The sequence below is a fragment of the Mauremys mutica genome, chromosome 2, assembly GCF_020497125.1.
Source record: "Mauremys mutica isolate MM-2020 ecotype Southern chromosome 2, ASM2049712v1, whole genome shotgun sequence".
NCBI lineage: Eukaryota > Metazoa > Chordata > Testudines > Geoemydidae > Mauremys > Mauremys mutica.
Genome location: NC_059073.1, coordinates 222,398,473 through 222,418,043, shown reverse-complemented (window position 1 = coordinate 222,418,043; position 19,571 = coordinate 222,398,473). Strand labels below are relative to the sequence as shown.

General features: G+C 42.8%; 1 protein-coding gene across 6 annotated transcripts in view; it reads right to left on the bottom strand.

Annotated features, from left to right (window-relative positions):
- The window catches only part of NEK10 (NIMA related kinase 10), a 156,698-nt gene that overhangs the window by 98,933 nt on the left and 38,194 nt on the right, over window positions 1-19,571 (bottom strand). For all 6 annotated transcript variants that reach the window (XM_045008102.1, XM_045008103.1, XM_045008104.1 and 3 more), the window contains 8 exons: window positions 18,250-18,327; window positions 15,036-15,100; window positions 13,521-13,623; window positions 13,280-13,408; window positions 12,647-12,784; window positions 11,276-11,321; window positions 10,464-10,585; window positions 10,168-10,270 (listed from right to left, as the gene is read on the bottom strand). In XM_045008102.1, coding sequence (XP_044864037.1) covers window positions 10,168-10,270; window positions 10,464-10,585; window positions 11,276-11,321; window positions 12,647-12,784; window positions 13,280-13,408; window positions 13,521-13,623; window positions 15,036-15,100; window positions 18,250-18,327 — 784 coding nt within the window. The remainder of the gene's footprint in view (window positions 1-10,167; window positions 10,271-10,463; window positions 10,586-11,275; window positions 11,322-12,646; window positions 12,785-13,279; window positions 13,409-13,520; window positions 13,624-15,035; window positions 15,101-18,249; window positions 18,328-19,571) is intronic.

Sequence of the window (19,571 nt, the reverse complement as noted above, 5' to 3'; positions counted from 1 at the left end):
CGGCTTCAGCAGATCTCCTGCGGGAGGTCCTCCGAAGCCGCGGGACCAGTGGACCCTCTGCAGGCACGCCTGCGGGAGGTCCGCCGAAGCCATGGGACCAGCGGATCCTCCGCAGGCAAGCCGCCGAAGGCAGCCTGCCTGCCGCCCTCGCGGCGACAGGCAGAGCGCCCCCAGCGGCTTGCCGCCCCAACCACGCTCTTGGCGTGCTGGGGCCTGGAGCCGCCCCTGCTCATAGGATAAGCACCTGTGCAGGACATGGAGCCAGGACACAAGTAATTCTTTGTAGCAGGGTGGACCCCTGCTCCTGCCCTGAAGGGTTAAAAATAGCCCTGGGAGGGGGCTGTGGCTGGAGAAAGCAGCCTTTAGGCTGGGCTGATTGGGGGAAGTGGCTGCAGCTGGGGCCACGCCCCAAACTGAGCAACAGGGCCTTATAAGGCGGCCAGGGAAGCCAGAAGCAGCAGTCTCTCTCTAGCTATAGAGGGAGCTGGACATAAGGTACATGAGTGAAGCAGGGCTGGGGAAAGGCAGAGGAGCTGGGGAGCTCTAGTCTGGAAAGCCCCAGGCTGCGGCCTAGCAGAGGGCTAACAGGTACTGGGGGTTGCAGAGGGGAGCCCAAGGATAGGCCAAGGCAGCAGGTCCAAACCCAACCTTGCCAGTGATGAGTAGGCTGATACTGCAGTCTGCCCCAGGGCGTGGGCCTAGACAATGACTGGCAGTAGCCATACACTGAGGCAAGGTGGGGATAAAGAGCGGGGGTTCCCTGGGAAGGGGAGACCCTGAGAGAAAGGGGTTACTACCAGGGGGCAGCACCCCATGTAAAAGGGCACCGGGTCCAGGGAGGGACACAGGGGCCAGAGGACAGGTGGATCACCAGCCTGCAGAGGGCGCTCCAGAGCTGAATCGAGCTAATTCCTGGAAGACACCAGCAGGAGGCGCCGTGGGGTGAGTCTGCTCGTCTACATTCTTAATAAAAGTACACCAACAACCAAGCAGTTTCTCTTTACAGCTCTGGTAATGACACAGACCATTTAAGCTTCATTCTCGTTTGACGTCATCATTATAGCCCATAGTTCACAGCTGCCCATCATGATATGAATTATATTGTACATTAAAGTGGGAATTGGAAGACTGATCTAAGGTTTAACTCTTTGCTGCTACACAAGAAATCTGGGTTCGAATTACAGACAGGTCTCTCAGACCCCAGCTGGCAGGAAACAGGAGTACTGCAGAAGCAGAATATTCAGCCCTTAAGGCCATGTCTACACTGCATCTGGAAGTGAGCCTCCCAGTCTGAATCCAGAGATCTGTGGTAACGGGCCTAGTGCTAACTTTCTAAAAATAGCTGTGTAGACGTTGCAGCTGAGGCTCTGATGGCTGGGGTGGAGGGATGGGCTTGCAAACCAATCCATTACATCCAAGCAATGTCTACACAGCTATTTTTAGAGCGCTAGCAATAAGCACCACTAGCACAAGCCTGTAGACCAGGGCTGGGAGGCTCGTTCCCAGATGCACTGTAGACAGGTCCAAGGGAAGACAGGACCCTGCAGCAATCCCCATAGAATCAGTTCTCTTAAGAGGTGGCAAATCTGAAGGGCTTTGGAGTGCCTCTGTCACGGGGGCATAAAATAAAAGAAACAGGTCCAGTGTCCCTGTGCCAGAGCAAGTGCTCCCATTGGCCAATTAAAATGGTGGGCAGAACTTGGGGGCTATAAAGGATCAGGAAGTTCTGGTGAGTATCAGTCTGAAAACTGAAGGAGGTCTCTGGGGAACGCTCTCCCTAGAAAGAGGGAGGAATTATCTGGAAGCCTGAGTCAACGCCAATGCTGAGAGGTTGAAAAGGAATGAGGGCTAGGAGCCACTGCAGAGGCTAGCTGGTTGACCTTTCTGAGCTGAAGAGCCAGTGGCAGGAGGCTGAAAGGGGCAGACAGCTAGGAACCAGGAGAGGGACTAGCTTTCTGATCTTTCTGAGTCAAAGCCAGCCAGTGCTGACAGAATGAAAAGGGCTGAGGGCTAGGAAACCCATGGAGGGGCGAGCTGGTTGTCCTTCCTGAGCCATGGAAAGCCAAAGCCAGAGAAGACTGGAGAGGGCTGAAGCCTGAGAACAGCAGAGGACAGTGCCTGCTGGCTGTGCTGGAGAGCTGGGGCGTGGTGCAGGATGCCCGGGACATGGTGAGGATGCAAGGACTGTATTGATGTATTGCACTGATTACAATGTTGGGACTTGTTATGTGCACAGGGCTTTCTTTTGTAATAAATTAATCCCACAAGTGCCATTTTCACTAAGGACTATTTGGACTATTTCTCAGGACTCTGAAGGAGGGAAATGGAGACTGGTGCATATGTCATGCTGCAACCTGCTGCTGAAGGGTGCTCCAGGCAGGCTAGCCCTATGAGAGGATCTCATGCAGACTTTCTTGACTCTCAAAGGTCTTTGCATCACTGAACCAGGGCAGGTTGGGAAAGAAGTCCACTGAGAACATGACAGGTAAATGGATTTTCATATCCCATGTTAAATATATTGTGCTACTGCTGCTGCGTGCAATTGTATGTTTTATCCTGTAAGTCAGAAGAACCCTTTTTTCTATCACGGGCCACACATAATTAAAAAGCAAGGGACTAATCCAAAGCTCCCAGCCCTGCCTCTTATGCCCCCCGCACAGCCACCGGCCCCGAGCCCCCACCCAGAGGAGTGGGCTGTGCATGGCCACAACCCCCTCAACCTCAGAGTGCTGGAAAGGCAGGAGGTGTGTGTCCGCAGCCTCCCCAGCCCTGGCTGGGGCACAGGGAGACTGGAGGAGCCAAACGCTGCGCGGCGGTAAACAGGGGCGGAGAGCCTGGGCAGGGCGGAGCGTGGGCAGGTCCATACCTGGCTGTTTGGGGAGGCAAAGCCTCCCCCAGCCTATGGGACCCGCCACCCATGCATGGGCCGGATCAAATTAAGCAACAGGCTGGATCCAGCCCATGGGCCATAGGTTCCCTACTCCTGATATAAGCAGAACAACCTATGTGGATTTATATAGAAATAAGCACCCCAAGCTACAAAATGTAGCTACAGTGGAAAAAAAAGAAAGCATACTCATTTTAAATTCAGAAAACCATTAGCTCTCACTATCTATATACAAAAAAACCTAAGCAGATGAAAACTAGCCAGGGACAACAGCAGTCCAAGGTATGGCTAAAACAGCATATCGAATAATTGTTGTTATTAGAGTGGGGATGCCATGCTGTACCTGCAATTTCAATGTAAACTTTGTTTATTAGAAATTTATAACTCAGACACTCACACTGATCAGCAGTATATCATTTCAGTGACACTTTTTCCCCAATTTAAAATAAAAAGTTTAACCATTTAAAAATTACTATTTTGTAACATTTATATTGTGGTAGCACCTAGAGGCCAACTGGGCTGGTTCCCATTGTGATGTTTGGTCCTTTGGACATTTGGAGAACTTTCAACAGTTTTGTCTGAACTCTCAGTCCTGTGCTGATTGGCTGCTTGCTCCAACACTCCTGCTCCCCTTCCCCCTCAGTCTCTTCACCTTGACTTCACTCCACACCTGCTCCTGCCCTGTCCCTCTCACCCCAACTCCCTTCCCTTTCCTTTCTATTTAGCTGATCCCTGATTCTAATACTATTAAGAAAACCAATTCCCTTGCACCCTCAAAAAAATTGTGTAACTAATAGGACATTTGCTGCCATCTCATTATTCACCGTGCTTGTGCATAACACACTTTCTCACACCCTGTGCCTGTCTTGTCTATTTGGATTGTTAGCTGTTTGGGCCAGGGACTGACTACTACTTTGTTTGTACACTGCCTAGCACAGTGGAGCCCTGTGATAAATGAAGGGAGGGGCGTAGCTCCCTTTTATGGACACCCAGCCAGCCAGTTAGCTATAAAATCCCTTTTAGTAGCTGTTCTCTACTTGCTTTACCTGTAAAGGATTAAAAAGTCCATAGGTAAAAGGGAGGGAGTGGGCACCTGACCAAAAGAGCCATTAGGAAGGCTAGAACTTTTTAAAATTGGGGAAAAAACTTCCCCTTCGCCTGTGTTGTTCTCCCGGAGAGCAGGGACAGGGCTGGAGCTATGCTGTAAAAGCTTGGGCCAGGTATGAAAATCATCAGATCATACCTAGAAACTACTCATTTGAAACCCCAGATATGTAAGTAGATCACAAAATGTCTAGGAAGACGCAATTAGGTTTATCTCTTTTATTTCTTTATGGCTTGTGGACTCCTCTGTGCTAATCCCAGGTGCTTTTGTTTTGTTTGTAACCTTTAAGATGGACCTCAATAAAGCTATCTTGATGTTTAATCTTGTATTTTTTTTTTAAATCTAGCAAAAAGCCTAAGTTCCAGAAGTATTTTCTTTCTTTTTGTTTTTAATAAAATTTACCTTTTTAAAGAACAGGATTGGATTTTTGTGTCCCTAAGAGGTTTGTGCACATATTGTTTAATTAGCTGATAGCAACAGCTGATTTCCTTTGTTTTCTTTCTCAGCTCTTCCCCGGAGCTGGGGGTGAAAGGGCTTGAGGGTACCCCACAGGAAGGAACTCCCAAGTGTGCCTTCCTGGGTTCTCAAAGGGGTTTTTGCACTTGGGTGGTGGCAGCATCTGCCCATCCAAGGTCAGAGAAAAGCTGTAACCTTAGAAGTTTAATACAAGCCTGGAGTGGCCAGTATTAATTTTTAGAATCCTTGCGCCTCCCCCCCCCCCCCCCACACACACCTTCTGCACTCGAAGTGCCAGAGTGGGGAATCAGCCTTGACAGGCCCCACTCTTGGTTAGCCCTTAGACACTACCATAATAACCATATTAAATAATAAAAAATAACAAACATCTAGTAAATGACAGTTCCTTCCCAAAGAGCTGATAGTCTGAAAGACAAGACAAATGGGCTGGGGCAGAAAGTAGAGGAGACAGTGTAACAAAAATAACTGGATTTATACACTTTTTAGCCAATCAGGAGTAGTGATCACACCTCCCTAGCTCCCTAGCCATGATCAGATTGCAGTTTTCAGTATGCATTTCAGAAGAGGCAATTTTTGAGGAGCAACTTGTAAGAGGATACGATGGTGCCTTTGCAGTTTTTGATGGGGGGCTGTTTTCTCACATGTAAGGGACAGCATGGGAGAAAGTGCAAGAAGACATTTGAGGAAGAAGCAGAGAAAATTATAGTTTCACTGTGAGAATATTTAAAATGCAGAGGTTCACTGGGCATAGAATGTTTATTTTTATTTCCATCAATTGCAGAAAACTACTGGGTAAGGGGTCAGACAATGATATAGTATAATAGTTCTTGGAATTTAAAAAATAATAATAAATTGTGGATATACAGATTGCAAAATTGTACCATTCGTGCCCTGTTATCACCTACTACAGTAAACCACACGGGAGGGACATGAGGGACATTTACAGGAGATCATCTCAGCAGGAGTCTCCTCACCCTCACAGAGATTCTCCCACCTGCAGCCACTGTCATCATAGAGAGGTTCTCTATGTCTGCCCTGGTTGTGGCTCTCAGCTGGCCATCTCCATGGTCACTGACAACACATGTCCACTGGAATTGCACTATAAGAGACTTCCCCTTGCTGCAGCTGCCCCCAGGACTCCTGGGAGGGTTCTGTGGAAAAGATAATACAACATCAGGCTGTGTCAGGGGCAGCTCTGTGGTTTTTGCCACCCCAAGCACGGCAGTCAGGCGTCCTTTGGCGGCACGCCTGTGGGTGGTCTGCTGGTCATGTGGATTCGGCGGCGTTTCCGCGGGTGATCTGCTGGTCCCACGCCTTTGGCGTACCTGCCGCCAAATTGCCGCCGAAGCCGCGGGACCGGCGGACTGCCTGCAGGCATGCCACCAAAGGATGCCTGACTGCTGCCCTCACAGCGACTGGCGACTGGCATGCCACCCCCCGCTTGCTGCGCTGGTGCCTGGAGCCGCCCCTGGGCTCTATGATCTTTTCTGGGTAAATTCTGCACAGTTGGGATAGCAGGAACAATGAGGTCCCCCTCCCAAAATATGTCAAATATTTGCTTCCTCCTCCAGCACAAAATTATGGTCTTCAGGGGAGGCCTCCATGGGGTCTGGAGGCAGGGAGATGTTACAACTGATATAACTGAGCCCCCTTCCACGTGTGTGTCAGATGAATACCAGAACTGTTTAATAGCAGTTTATTGTTGAGGTTGCTGGAAAAGTGTACCCAATGTAGAACTATGTTTTAAATCTATTGGATCTCATGGCCCCAACTATCCTTCAGCTTCATTCTTTTTCATTGCTCAAAACCTAATATAAGATTAAAAAAAGAGAAGGACAGAGGAAGGGTCACTGTAGTTCACAATGACAATATATTGGAGAACACCAGTTACAGGTGAGTAAACTTTTTCCATTATGCTATTGCCACACAGATTCTCATTGCAGGAAGGATATTTGGGGACGGGAGCACAACAAGTAAAAACATGTTATTTTTAAAGTGTAAAGGGACTGTTATCCCCTTACTGAAACTCAGTGCAGGTGTTTTGGTTGGCTAGCTCCCAGAACCAAAAGAAAGGGGAAAGGTCGATGAAAAATCAGGACCCTGAGTCTGACAGTCCCCAGGAACAACGGGGAGAGGCCAATGCTCCAGATCAGTCTGACTGACAGGGTGGGCAAGCTAATCAGGGGGGGTCAGACAGAGTGGGGCTGAGCTAAGGGAAAAAGCAGGAGCCCAAGCTGAGCTGGGGAGCAGAGCCCTGCCACCAGAGGGGCCAGAAAAGCATCCCAGGAAGCAGGTCAGTGCTGGGAGCAGAGTCACAGAAGCAGCCCACAGAGCAGACCAATGCTGGGAGCAGAGCTGTAGCAACCTGAGCCACAGGGGCCAGAGAAGCAGCCCAGGGAGCTGGAGGCAGAGCAGCAGCAGCAGTTCTGAGGCAGAGTGGAGCTGGAGCAGTCTGGAGCCGGGTGCAGTGAGCAGCTGAGGAGAGTGAGGGGGACGCCTCCAGCCAAAACGCCTGGCAGGCCAGACTTGGAGGGGGATTGTAACCCCGGGAAAAAGGGTCCTGCCACCTAGAGCCTGAGAGCATGTGGCTACCACCAGGGCAAGTGTCCAACCCGCAGCATCGCTGCAGCACAGCCAGGACCTGAGAAGGAGGCCTGGGACTTGTGAGGAACAGACTGAACTGCCCTTACATTCCAGAGAGGCTGGTTGTGACATCCCCATGCCACAGAGCGGGGTTACGTGTTTTCCTTTAACCTTCCCCACTTTTCCCTTACTTTTTTAATCGATTGCTGTTTAATAAATTGTATTTGCTTTGAACTGTATGTAATGATCAGTGACTGGTCAGGGAAGCATCCAGTGCGGAGAGAGCACCCCCGAGTGGGACACCCTAGCCCCTGCCATAAGTGACCATGACAAGGTTGGAGGTCGAGCCCCCCAGGAATCCTGGGCCCAGCCTTGTTGGGGTTACGAGGACTCTGCCACACAGGAGAATGGAAGGAGAGCTCTTGAGGTCAGGCAGACCTCTGGGTAAAGGAAATGGGCATGAGGACTCAGATCCTTTTGCTAGCCCATTTCACTGGAGTAGTGTATAAGCCAGGAAAGTTCCGCACAATAGTGAGACCATTCCCCTGCTTACAAAAGGGAAAACAATCCTAACAACTAGAGGCTGTACCCTTATTATTCATTAATCCAACCAGCACCTTCCTGGCAGCTCCATGGATGAGTTACTCCAGCTTTAGACAGGGGTAACTTTCACTTACCTCCACAGGTTGAGGGTTTGAAAGTCAAAAGAACATGGAACTGTTCTTCTCTGGTGTTACTCTGCAACTTGTTGCCACTGAACTGTGGTTGAGTTTTGGTTAAATTAATGGAGCAGAACCTTTTTGTTTTATTTATGTTTACATTTATAAAATCTAAATATTTCAAACCTGCTGAAGAGCCAGGATTTATGACTTTCCAGGACTTGTGCATGTATTTTCAACTACATCGGGCCCTATGTATCTGCCTTTATATGGAGACATTATACTTAGTCAGATAAATAATACACCTCCTCCACAAATACCTATTATGCTGTAGAATATAATTACCAAAACTATAAATACTCCAATCCTTGGTCTGTATGGATTGTATGAGTTACTGCAGGATGCTATGTCAATTCACAGATAGAGAATGTTTTAACTATTGCTAGGAGGAAAGGAATGGAACTCTATTACCATTAAGATTATGAGACAACAATTTCAATGATATTCAAAAATAATAGAGAAAAGGCCATCATGTCCCCTCCCCCCACTGCATATATGCAGCGCAACATATTATTATTTTATACACTAGGTAAAATAACATGGGATTCAAATATGCAATAACCAATCACAATAGAGAGGGTTAAGGACAGACTTTCAGTAACTCCAATTTTCCTGTCAGAATTCTAATGTTCCTCAGGTACAATTTTGGGCATATGTTTTAAAATTGCATTGCAAGTAGGTAGGCAAAAAGACAACGCAGCAAACTCAAGGCAAGACTGCCTCTCAGTGGTAGTATGATTTTATACAGTATGACTACATGTCGATATTTTTTAAATATTCTGAATGTGTATTTTCATAATTCAGAGTTAAAGCACCATTAAATCATCTTCATTTAAAATGACACAATTATTAGGAATCAATACTTTTTAGTACATTAGATTTAATACCACTCAAGGAACTCTCCTCTGCATATTATTTGACATAACTGACTCCTGCTAGAAAATTACGGTATTCTAATATTATTACATTTTTATCTATTACAGTAGAATGGTCAGTCGTGTGTGTGTGTGTGTTTTAAACAAGGGAGGTTGACTTTTGTAGCCAGGCTTACTGTTGCTATTCTCTGTTACTCAGAATCTATATTTGGTTTTGCATCTTAAGCAATACAAATAATGTAGCAGTCCATTTGCTATTATGAACCTGTATTTTAAAAAAAATAAATAAGAGGACTCTGAAGTGCCTGGTAGGCCAGCTGAATGTTCCATGCTGCATTTCAGTTCAGTCACAGAGGACACTGCATTAAAACACTGCAGTTCTTTGGAATATTTTTCATGCTCAGAAGCTGCTTTCAAATCCAATCATAAAACCCTACCTGTGACTGGTTTCCCTCTGACCACTTTGGGGAGACTGGAGAGATGCATGCCAGCCATATACCGCACCACAGGACTAGACACATGAGCATTATTCAAGCATAAACAGCATCTCTAATACTGTAATTGAGTACTGATGGGAACAAGAAGAGCCTAAAACATTCGTTTAAGATAATCATGGAGAGGTTAGTATCTCTCAGTCATAAGAGACACAGGTGTTTCTGGACTAAGCTGCAGTGGTGTGCTGACCAGAGAATGTATTTGGCCCTCTCCTCATCTGACCCATCTTTTGTGGCAGCCAGTCCCTTGTTTGTACCTCTTGCACTTTGTCACTGTTTCCTGCTTCATGGTGTGCACTGTGAAGCTGGTACTTTTACACAGGCTGGAGCAGCACTTCAAAGGAGGCACTGCAGCATGTAGTGCAAAGGATTTTAGGCTATGTCATGCTGGAAGACTGTCTGCCACACAGACTTGCAATGGGAGGCCCTCCTCTTGTGTGTACCCACAACAAGCAGAGAGAGAGAGACTACAGTCTGAGGCAGGCTTGTTGTTCACTTACAACCGAATGAAACCCACAGAACAGAAGAGATGGCCACTTCAACTTTGTACCTTCACTGGCATAGGGTGACCAGATAACAACTGTGAAAAAACGGGACAGAGAGTGGGGGATAAAAGGCGCCTATATAAGAAAAAGTCCCCAAAAATGGGACTGTCCCTTTAAAAATGGGACATCTGGTCACCCTACGTGACTGGCTCCTCATTAGATGTGGTACCTAAAGTATCTGTCTATCTTGCTTTTCCAACTGATTTTAACAGTTGCAGTCTCTCTTATATCATCATAGATCTAACTGTACCTTTTTAAAAGGTGACATTGTATGCTCTGCAATATTAGATGCACACAGTATAGTTATGATTGGTAAAACCTGATAGTTGTGTTCAGTGAGTTTACATTAGCAATTGTTTTACACAACTGTGTGATTCTAAATTAATTCACTAGAATCCCCCACTCTTGAAGTTTGGTGAACAAGGCTGGTGAACAAGGTGAACTGGGCTGAAACCCACTGTGGCCACAGAAATTCCACTTACTAACTGTTACTTTGTCTTTATCCCCCAGCATGATATTGTTTGGAGTGAGGTCTCTATGGACAATCCTCTTCTCCTTGTGCAAGTAACGGAGAGCTAGACACAGCTTCAAAACAAAAAGACATATAAAGAATTTTAACTGCAACCCAAATAAAAATCGCATAAAATTATGTTAACATTTTATGACATAAGTGCTTCGGCACTATAAGTATTATTTTATAAATTTATTAGTCCAACATATACAAATGGCTCTACAAATTTTATAAAGAAAGGTCACAAATTAAAATGCATGTCCTTACTTGTATAAATATATTCCATATTCTATCTTCTGTAAACTGTTGTTGCTTTTCCTTCAAAGAATGAAAGTGTTCTCCCAGCGGTGCCCCTTCTATGAGCTCCATTACTATGTAGAGCCTATCATCTATGCACAACAAAAGGAAATGGCAATCCTAAAAGAATATTACATTCATATATCCAGCATATCCACAGAAAACATGATCTTGGTCAAAATGTACATATATGATTGTTATCTTATTACTCTGCTTAAATTATTTGTATGTGCAAATATATTTTAATGACTACTCTTGTTCTTGTCATTCAAATTCATTCTTCAGAGTCACATCTGCTGCAACACCTACAAGAAATTAAATAGCTAATAACAACAGCCAGGGAGGACAGCTGCCTATAGTTCATGCATACAAAAAGGGGCTGGGGGGGGAGAAATGGAATGAATAATTCATATATCAATCACCACCCTGTATTATGATATCTCTTTCCCACCCTCAGCATCTCAATTTTGTTTTTCAGACTGTAAATTTTTTAGAGCAGGGTGTGTCTTATATGTTTGGACAGGGCCTAGCACATTGCGGGTGCTACTGCAACGTAAATCAATGTAAATAATAGCTATTGTTATTTACAGTCTGTTGTAGCCAATTTTTAAACCAACACTTAGGTCTAAATCTGTCTGAGCTGTAGTGCTATTCTTAAGAGACAATTAGCTCCTACTGTTCAAGTTGGATAGGATCTTTTCTGGATCTACTGAGTACTTTTATTGTGCTATTATTTCTTCATGACAAACAACATGGTTTTTAGTCGCTAAGTTTTTACTCACTTTCCAGGAAGGTTCTGTAATATCGTACAACATTGGGATGATAAAGCTACAATAAGAAAAAAAATTAGACAGTTGGAATTAATATTAGATTGAGGGCACAATTTTGATAACATCAATCTATAAATTGAGCTGAATAGCAATAGTTTTAATACAAATATTATAAAAGTTTCTGAAATTTGTATTCCAAAAAACTTCTGGATTTCAGAGGGTTGTAACTAATTCTATCTGATAAATGTGCCTTTGCCTTAATGGGCATATGGGGCATAGCAGACAGGATTTCCTCTCCCCATTTGCCCAGATGGCATAAGGACTCCCTAATCACAGTCACTCTAGGAGTTGACAGGGTAGGCTGAGCCATTGTTGCCCTTTCTCCCAATTTCAGACTTGGAGGGAAGGTATATTACAAAAACCGGGTGTTGAAGATTACTCTCCTTCCCCACAAAACCAGGAAGTTGGGAGAACAAACAAGATGATTCTGACTTAGCCCCTAAGGGTATGTCTACACTACCCACCGGATCGGCGTGTAGTGATCGATCTATCGGGGACTGATGTATCACATCTCATCTAGACGCAATAAATCGATCCCCGAATGCGCTCCCCGTTGACCCCAGAACTCCACCAGGGCGAGAGGCGGAAGTGGAGTGGACAGGGGAGTGGCAGCTGTCAATCCCGTGCCGCGAGGACGCGAAGTAAGTCAATCTAAGTTGATCTAAGATACATTTACTTCAGCTACGCTATTCTCGTAGCTGAAGTTGCGTATCTTAGATCGATATTTCCACCCCCCGCCCTCCGGCAGTGTAGACCAGGCCTAACAGTGGAAGGAATGGAGCAAAGAAATACTGGGGCAAAGCCATTAAGCCTGCACAAAGTCCCCTTTGCTTCAACAGACAACCCTAAATCTGATTTGCATTCAATATTGTTTTTAATTTTAAAATCACACTTAGGTTGAAAAGGAGAACTTGTAAGTCACAACAGTGACTTTTTTGGACTAAAATCTGACAATTTCAAAGCCAAGAAAACTTAATATGGAATAGAAACACTGACCAACTTTTCATTAGGCTGTTGCTAACAAATTATGCTTTATTAAAGGAATTATTTTAAATTGTTGAATACATCAGTTAACAAGCTCAGAATTTCCAAGTAACAATAAGGGCTTGTTTACACTGCAGCTAATACTGAATTGTTTGCAATGTTTGGAGTTATGTAGATGGGCCACTCGCATTTTTTACATTGTGTTGATCAGACTAAAAACACCAGCAGCAGCTGGCAGCCTATATACACTAGGGCTCCCAAAAACACAGCTGAGCTGCTGTTAGTGATGGTGAGAAATTTTTAGAAAATGTCCCCTAATGAAGGGTTTATGACACTTACCTGTTCTTTAATGATTGTTAATTCAGAGACAATGTTCTTTACACTGCTGTCTCTGTCTTTTTTGTCCTTTCCAAATGCTGGATTATGTAAATTGACTTCTTTCATTGCTAGTAGATTTTGGCCACTATGTTTTCTAACCTACAGGGGGGAAAATGTGTAAAAATTAACAAAAAAGGATGGGGTCAGAAAGGACATTAATCAAATATATGTGGTGAGTTCACTGAGTCTAAATCTCTCAAATTCTAAAGTCATTATTCTTTCTGTAGGTAGTGTGATATCAGCTAAAAAGTGTTGGAGACCAATGATGCAGATAGCAGTGTCCTGCAGGGTTTGCTTAGACGTTTTAAATAACTTCATAGATGCTCTGTGTGGGGCTTTGCAGAAACAGTGGTGTGAATCCCTGCAGATTACACAGATTTGTCACACTTTCTAGCAGACAGAACTGCTGTCTGTGAAAAGTAGTACAAAGAAAAAGAGTAGTAATAATGATCACTGTTGTTCTGAGAAACATATTGGCCATTTTTACAGGTACAAATGGTGTCAAACAGATTCACAATAAACCTAAAAAATGGTGGAAAATACCACAGAAATGTCAACAGAAAATTGTTAGTTAATATAAAAAAGCAAGTTTACCTTATAAACACTTCCAAAAGCTCCACTGCCGAGATGATCTAAAATCGCATAATTGCCTATGTATTTTGATGGTGCTTTATTCTGATTAATGCTTTCAATACTTTCAGCAATTTGCTTCAGTTCATCCTCCTAATTATAAAAAATTTTAAAAAATGCAATGTTGATGATTTACATGTGCAGCAAACTGAAAAGAATAGTCATTTATTAACCTTATGAAAAAAATTGGAAATTTTGTGCTTACCAGTAATGAATTTAGCTTTGATACCAGCTCTTCATAGGCACTGATATTACGAACATAATGTCCAATATCAATGAAGATCTCAAACAGATCAGTCGGGAAGAGTCTAAAAATGTTTAACATTTTTATAAATTTGGAGAGTGTTCATAACAGATTACACACCGTGAAGACTTTTTAAACTAATGTATTGCTACTCCTTATTTTATAACCTTCTAAATAATTATTATTTTTGACCAGCCATTCAAATGTTCCTAATCTCAAATAGCCACCATCTGGGACTACAAGGAACTTCCAAAGGTCCCAGCTGGGATTAGGACATCATTTTCCTGGATACTGCATAAACATAGATCCTACTCCAGACAAAGGTGGAGATTCACTGAAGTCAATGGAGCTCCATGTGGATGCAATGGTGTATCTATGCAATTCTGTACAAGTTCTCATATTGCCCCATCATTGTATTATCTCAGCAACTTCCAGTAGAGCATTAAATGATGTGACTAATACCTGTTTATGTGCAGGATTGGGGCTATAATCCTTATCCCAGTTTTACAATAAAAAAGACACAAAACAGACAAAGGGTAGGGAATGGATTTACAACACACAAGCCAATTAAAATAGTGAAGAATTGGTAAAGCCTTGTAAGTTACATGTTTGGTTGGTGTTTTGTTGTTTCCTTTTTTCAACAGGAGCTATAGATAGGGTGAGGAATGGCAGGAATGGAAATCAGGAAGTAAAGGAATTGCAAAACGAAGGATGAGGAAATGGCTCAGTCACAACTCAAGCCCTACTAGTACTGTACAATCTTTATAGGCTGGAGCCCTTCCAGGAAAAGAAAAACTGGCCAGTAAGATGAAAAGTGAGTGTGTATGTTCATAATTCTATCAATTTAAGTCTTTTGATAACAAGTGATGGATAGATAAGAACTACCAAAAGTCACAGCCAATTTGCAGTTTGATTGTCATTCTTTTGTCACAGTCTGGCATTTGGTTACACATAACCTTCTTATTCTAACCTTCTGGTAAAACTCTAGTAACACCCTTCTAGTAGAGATGGTTATTGGTGGCAGACATTTTTCTTCATGTAGGGTCATATTTCCCAGCACCCAGCCAACTTAAACATACTTGATGTAGGATCAGTTCTCAAAGGGATGGGTAAAGAAAGAATCCATTCCTCCCCAACTGCTCCATATCTGGTACTGTAGTTCTGAGGTTCCATGTTGCTTCTCATGCAGCTACGCTAATCTTCTGGGAAAAGGCTGATGGACCTACACAGTGGCAGATCCAACAGTCCTAACTTCACTCTACCTCCAGCTTGCTCCAAAGCTTGCTACATGGAAACACATGAGCAGCCTCTATAGGGATGGTTTCTGTAGAGTTCCTACAATGCAGGCCTCCTCCACTCTCTAAATCCTGCCTCAGATTCAGATCCTGAATCAGATTTTGTTTGTTTTTTTCTTGTTCTCTGAAAATCAGTTACTACATTTGAAAACTGAGCATGACATTAATTGAGAAACTATACCTTTTAAAGAGATGTCTATTTCTTTCCATACTGAAGAGAAACCTCAAGGCTCTGAAAGCATAACACTGGGGTGGGAGAAATGCTTAAATTAATAACAAATTATGCACAAATTAAAACGCTGCTCATAAAACAGCAAGGGCCCTAAACATAATTTTTAACCTTAATTTTTAAGTAACTAAGTAGGCCAGGCTATCAGCATGGTAATCATTCTCAATAAACCAAAAATAAAAAGCTCTATACTTTAGTCACAAGCCATCTGCTTCACTTCATGCTGTATTTCCAATGTGGGCAGGCCCTCTTGAAAAAAAACTATGGATCAGTGTAGCTACATTAGATACCGAATAATTTTATTTCTGCACTGCTGAATTTTAGAGCCACATTATGCTCAATGACTCTAGTGCAGCCCAATGGGGTTACATTTAGATAACGGAGCAGAATTTGGCCCTTTTTTCTGGAAACTGAAGTGTAGAGCCCTAAAAATGTCAACAGGAGACAAAAACAAAAAACAAACAAAAAGCCCTAAGTCTACAAGAATCTGAAGATCAGACACAAGAATACACTTAATCTAGTTTACAAAAAATGATCCACATAGTTCTGTTTCTATATAATCACTATTAGAGAAAATAAACATTAAAAACAAAATCATGACAGCCATGGGTGAAATTAGAGTCACTTAGTTAATATAGAGATTTTTAGGTAACTACTTGAGTTCTCCCCAACTACATCCATCTATCTAAGCCAATGCAAAAACTAGCTAACTAAACAAAGATGACTGCAATGTGTAAGTCAAAGGAAAATGAGTTACCAAGACTCTAAAATAGTGGAAACAATAATATAGATCTAAATAATATTCAAACTGTTAGATTACATTCGTGACTAAAAATCCTATTATGGGTCCAATCCAGTCATCCTTACTCAGACGGTAGGAGTTTTGCCTGAGAAATGACAGCAAAACAATGAAGGAGATAGAAGCTAACCACTATTTCTGAGGGAAGCAGGGCATGAATCACCAATACTGCAAGGAAACAGTCTTATTTAAAGAGTACTGTTTTTTCTTAATCCAAAATAATTGCCCTTTGAACAGAGGAGAAACATCCATGTTGTAGTTCCAATATTCTTCTGAGACTCACACAGTCAGAAGGGTCTGTCAGTGTGGAGTAACTTGCAGGACTGGAGCCATAGTTATTACTTTGAAGGTTCTCCTTTTTAGTGACTGTGCATAGACCCTAATGTAGGAAGGAAGCAGGGTTATGAGACTGAAGAACAAGACTGAAAATCAAGAGAACTGTCCTCCATTCACAGCTCTACCACAGATCTTCCTGTGTGACTGTCAGTTACCTCCCTGTTCGTTTATTTCCTACCTGTAAAATGGGAATACTACTACTTTCCTTCCTCACAGCAGTATGTTTAACACTTTAATGTCTGTAAAAAGCTTCAGATTTAAGGCAGCATATTCTTTACAGACTGAATGAATGGGGAAAGAATGATTGTGATATCATAACTACTCCCCAAGTAATGAATTGTGATTCCTAAAGAAGTAGAAAGAATGAAGAGACTGATTAGCAAGACAAAGGTCTTGGGCCAAATTGTAAGAAAAAGCCCATGAAATTAATAAAATTCACAAATATCCTGGAAATCAATAATTATGAGTTAGGAACTATAGAAAAGCAGCATGAGATGTTAAACATGGTTTGGATTAAAGACAGATTTCTTATCATTTGCCTGGATGTGGTGGGATTTCTGTTTAGTATATCAGCACAGTCACAATAAAACCCTTGTTACTAAATTAACTGATGTCACTTTATATTTAAACCATACTACATTCACTCATGATCTATTGTAAAATATAATCTCTTGTAACTTTATGCTGAAGTACTAAATTGGAGTTAACAACACATTTGGTAAATTAATCTAATTAAAAATATGTATATATTTGAAGCTATTGTTAAACAGATGCCTAACTGCATTAAATTAGTTTCATAAAAAGATTATATAAATTTACTTCTTCTTTAATTTTCTTCAAAGGATAATGTTACAAAAAGTTTTAAATTAATTTAAGTATTATTAAAAAAACTTTAGTGCAGATGATAGGCACTAGTTAACATTTGAGATTGCAGTCTCATCTGTTAATCCGTAAAGAGTACGTGCAGCATACAACAGCAGTGTAAGATCCCCAAACCACTTCTCCAGTGTCTCTCAAGCCTGATCTGGAAGGACTATCGCGGGAAAAGGCAATAAGAATGGCCATCTTTTCCTCTCTACTAAGAGTGCCCATTAGGTGACAGTTATGGTGATGATTTTAGTGACATGGACAACTACTCACTAGAAATCAGAAAGACACCACACTCATTTCTCAGAGGCCACAGAATAGCAGTCAGATAGTTAACAACTATTGGTCACTACCAACATGGGTTGACTGTAACCAATAAATTTACATAAAATTACATAAACACAGAAGCCATCCGATCTTTAGCAAACAAAGATTGATCATCCAGCTTTTTAATTTACATTACTTTATGTTGTGTTTTGCTATACTTTATTTAACAATCACAGCAAGGTGCTCCAGCTCAAAAGAACTGAAGTCAGTAGCATTGTGTCGAGTGTTTATCGGCTTTCAGTGAAAGCCATAGGCTTGACAAAGGGAGAATGTACATTGGGCTGTCTGGAAAGTGGGATTTCATCACATCTAAGGCTATGTCTACACTACGCAGCTTTTGGTGACATGGCTGTGCCGCTACAGCTGTGCCTCTAAAAGGCATGCAGTGTAGCCGCTGTTTGTCAGCTCTCCTGCCAACAAAAAACTTCCACCCCCGGGGAGCGGCAGTAGCGCTATCAGCAGGAGAGTGCTCCTGCTGACAAAACACTGTTCACACTGGCACTTATCAACAAAACTTTTGTCTTTCAGGGATGGAGGTTTTAACACCTCTGAACGACAAAAGTTTTGTCTTTCACTTGTCAGTGTAGACATAGCCTAAATATCCACTTTCTTCTATGTTACATAGGATACAAGAAGCATAAAGTGTTTTATAGTAGAATAAAAACACATAAGGTCATGATTTAACTTTTACTTTCCTGTGGTATAGCCATCTGCCAATTGTTTCATATATTTTTTAATAAAGTGGTTAATAAAGTTGCTACTGTATATTAAAATACCAAAAATCATAAGATAAATTTCCAAAGACTATGTAAAGCTTTCAACGTGAAAGAGAATTACCTGTAATAAATTAGCTTTTACTGCATTCCTTTGTTTGTTTGGTAAAATCAGTTTTGCTATTGTATATACCCCATTTTCCTGGAAAAGAAACATAAAGGAAAGTCATCAATGTTAGCGTGCTGCTCTAGGACAGAAAGTGGAAACAAAATTAAATGTTACTTCATGTAAACAATTCAGAAGTTAATGTCAATTTGAAAAGTTCTTAGCTATCTATTATACACTAAGTTTTAAGGTAGGATCAGTGAAAAGCTCATAAGAGCAAAACCATCATTACATTGATTGTAAACTGATCCTGCACTTGCAGATGGACTCTGAAGCCATGTTGAGCTGCACTGAAGTCAAAGGGATTGCACCACTAGAGCTCCCATCATCCACTGTGCATTTTGGAATGTCATGATCAGAGATTTATGCACCAAAAAAGCCCTGAGCTGGAATAAAACCCTATGTGATAGTTTTGGAAATATGTCTATGTCCCCAGTCTGATTCTGTGAAAATCATGTTGTATATCAGGGGGGAAAAAAAAGATGTACTGTTTTTAACATTTAATCTGACTTAACTATAAAAACAAAAAAATGGATTCCTATTAAGATAACATGTGTGACTCAGATAAAAATGGTTTCCCTAAACCTATATGGTTTCTATAATTCTAGTGTTTACAGTGGCAGATTAATTTATGGGTCCAGAGAGCCTGTACCCAGGGTCCCTGGCCAATTTTGGGGCCCACCGCAGGAGCGCTGGAACCTGAGTAGAAGTGGATGGGCCACCAATGCCAGAACTGTGATCCCACATCCTGCTCCTATTCTTCCCCTGAGGCCCCAACCCTCACTCCTCCTCTTTTCCCTGGGGTCCCACCCCCTGGCCAGGCCAGAAGCTAGAGCCGGGCCATGGTAAGAGCCACCACGTAAGCCCCAGTTGCTGTAAGAAGCCCCAAACCCTCCAGCTGCCCAGGGCACACCACCCACGGCAGGTGGAGAGTCCAGGGCTCATCACAGTGGCCTGGGTTCCGTGGGCACCTGTGGCTCTTACCATAGCCTGGCTCTGGCTTCTACCCTGGCCAAGGGCAGGACTTTGTGGGGGAGAGGAAGAGCAGGGTGTGGGGCCCCATAGCAAGAGGTTGTGGTAAGCCTAAAACCTCTTTGTGCCCAGGGCCCCAATAAATCTTCATCTGCTTCTGAGTGCTTAAGCTATACAAGGAGTTAATTTTTTTCAGACTCTTTTCCACTCCTCCTCTTGCCTAGTAGGCACCTAAAGTATTTCAAAACCCTGTGCCTGTTCTATCTAAGCACTCTCCTTCCCTTTACTCCAGCAGTTCTCACATTGTG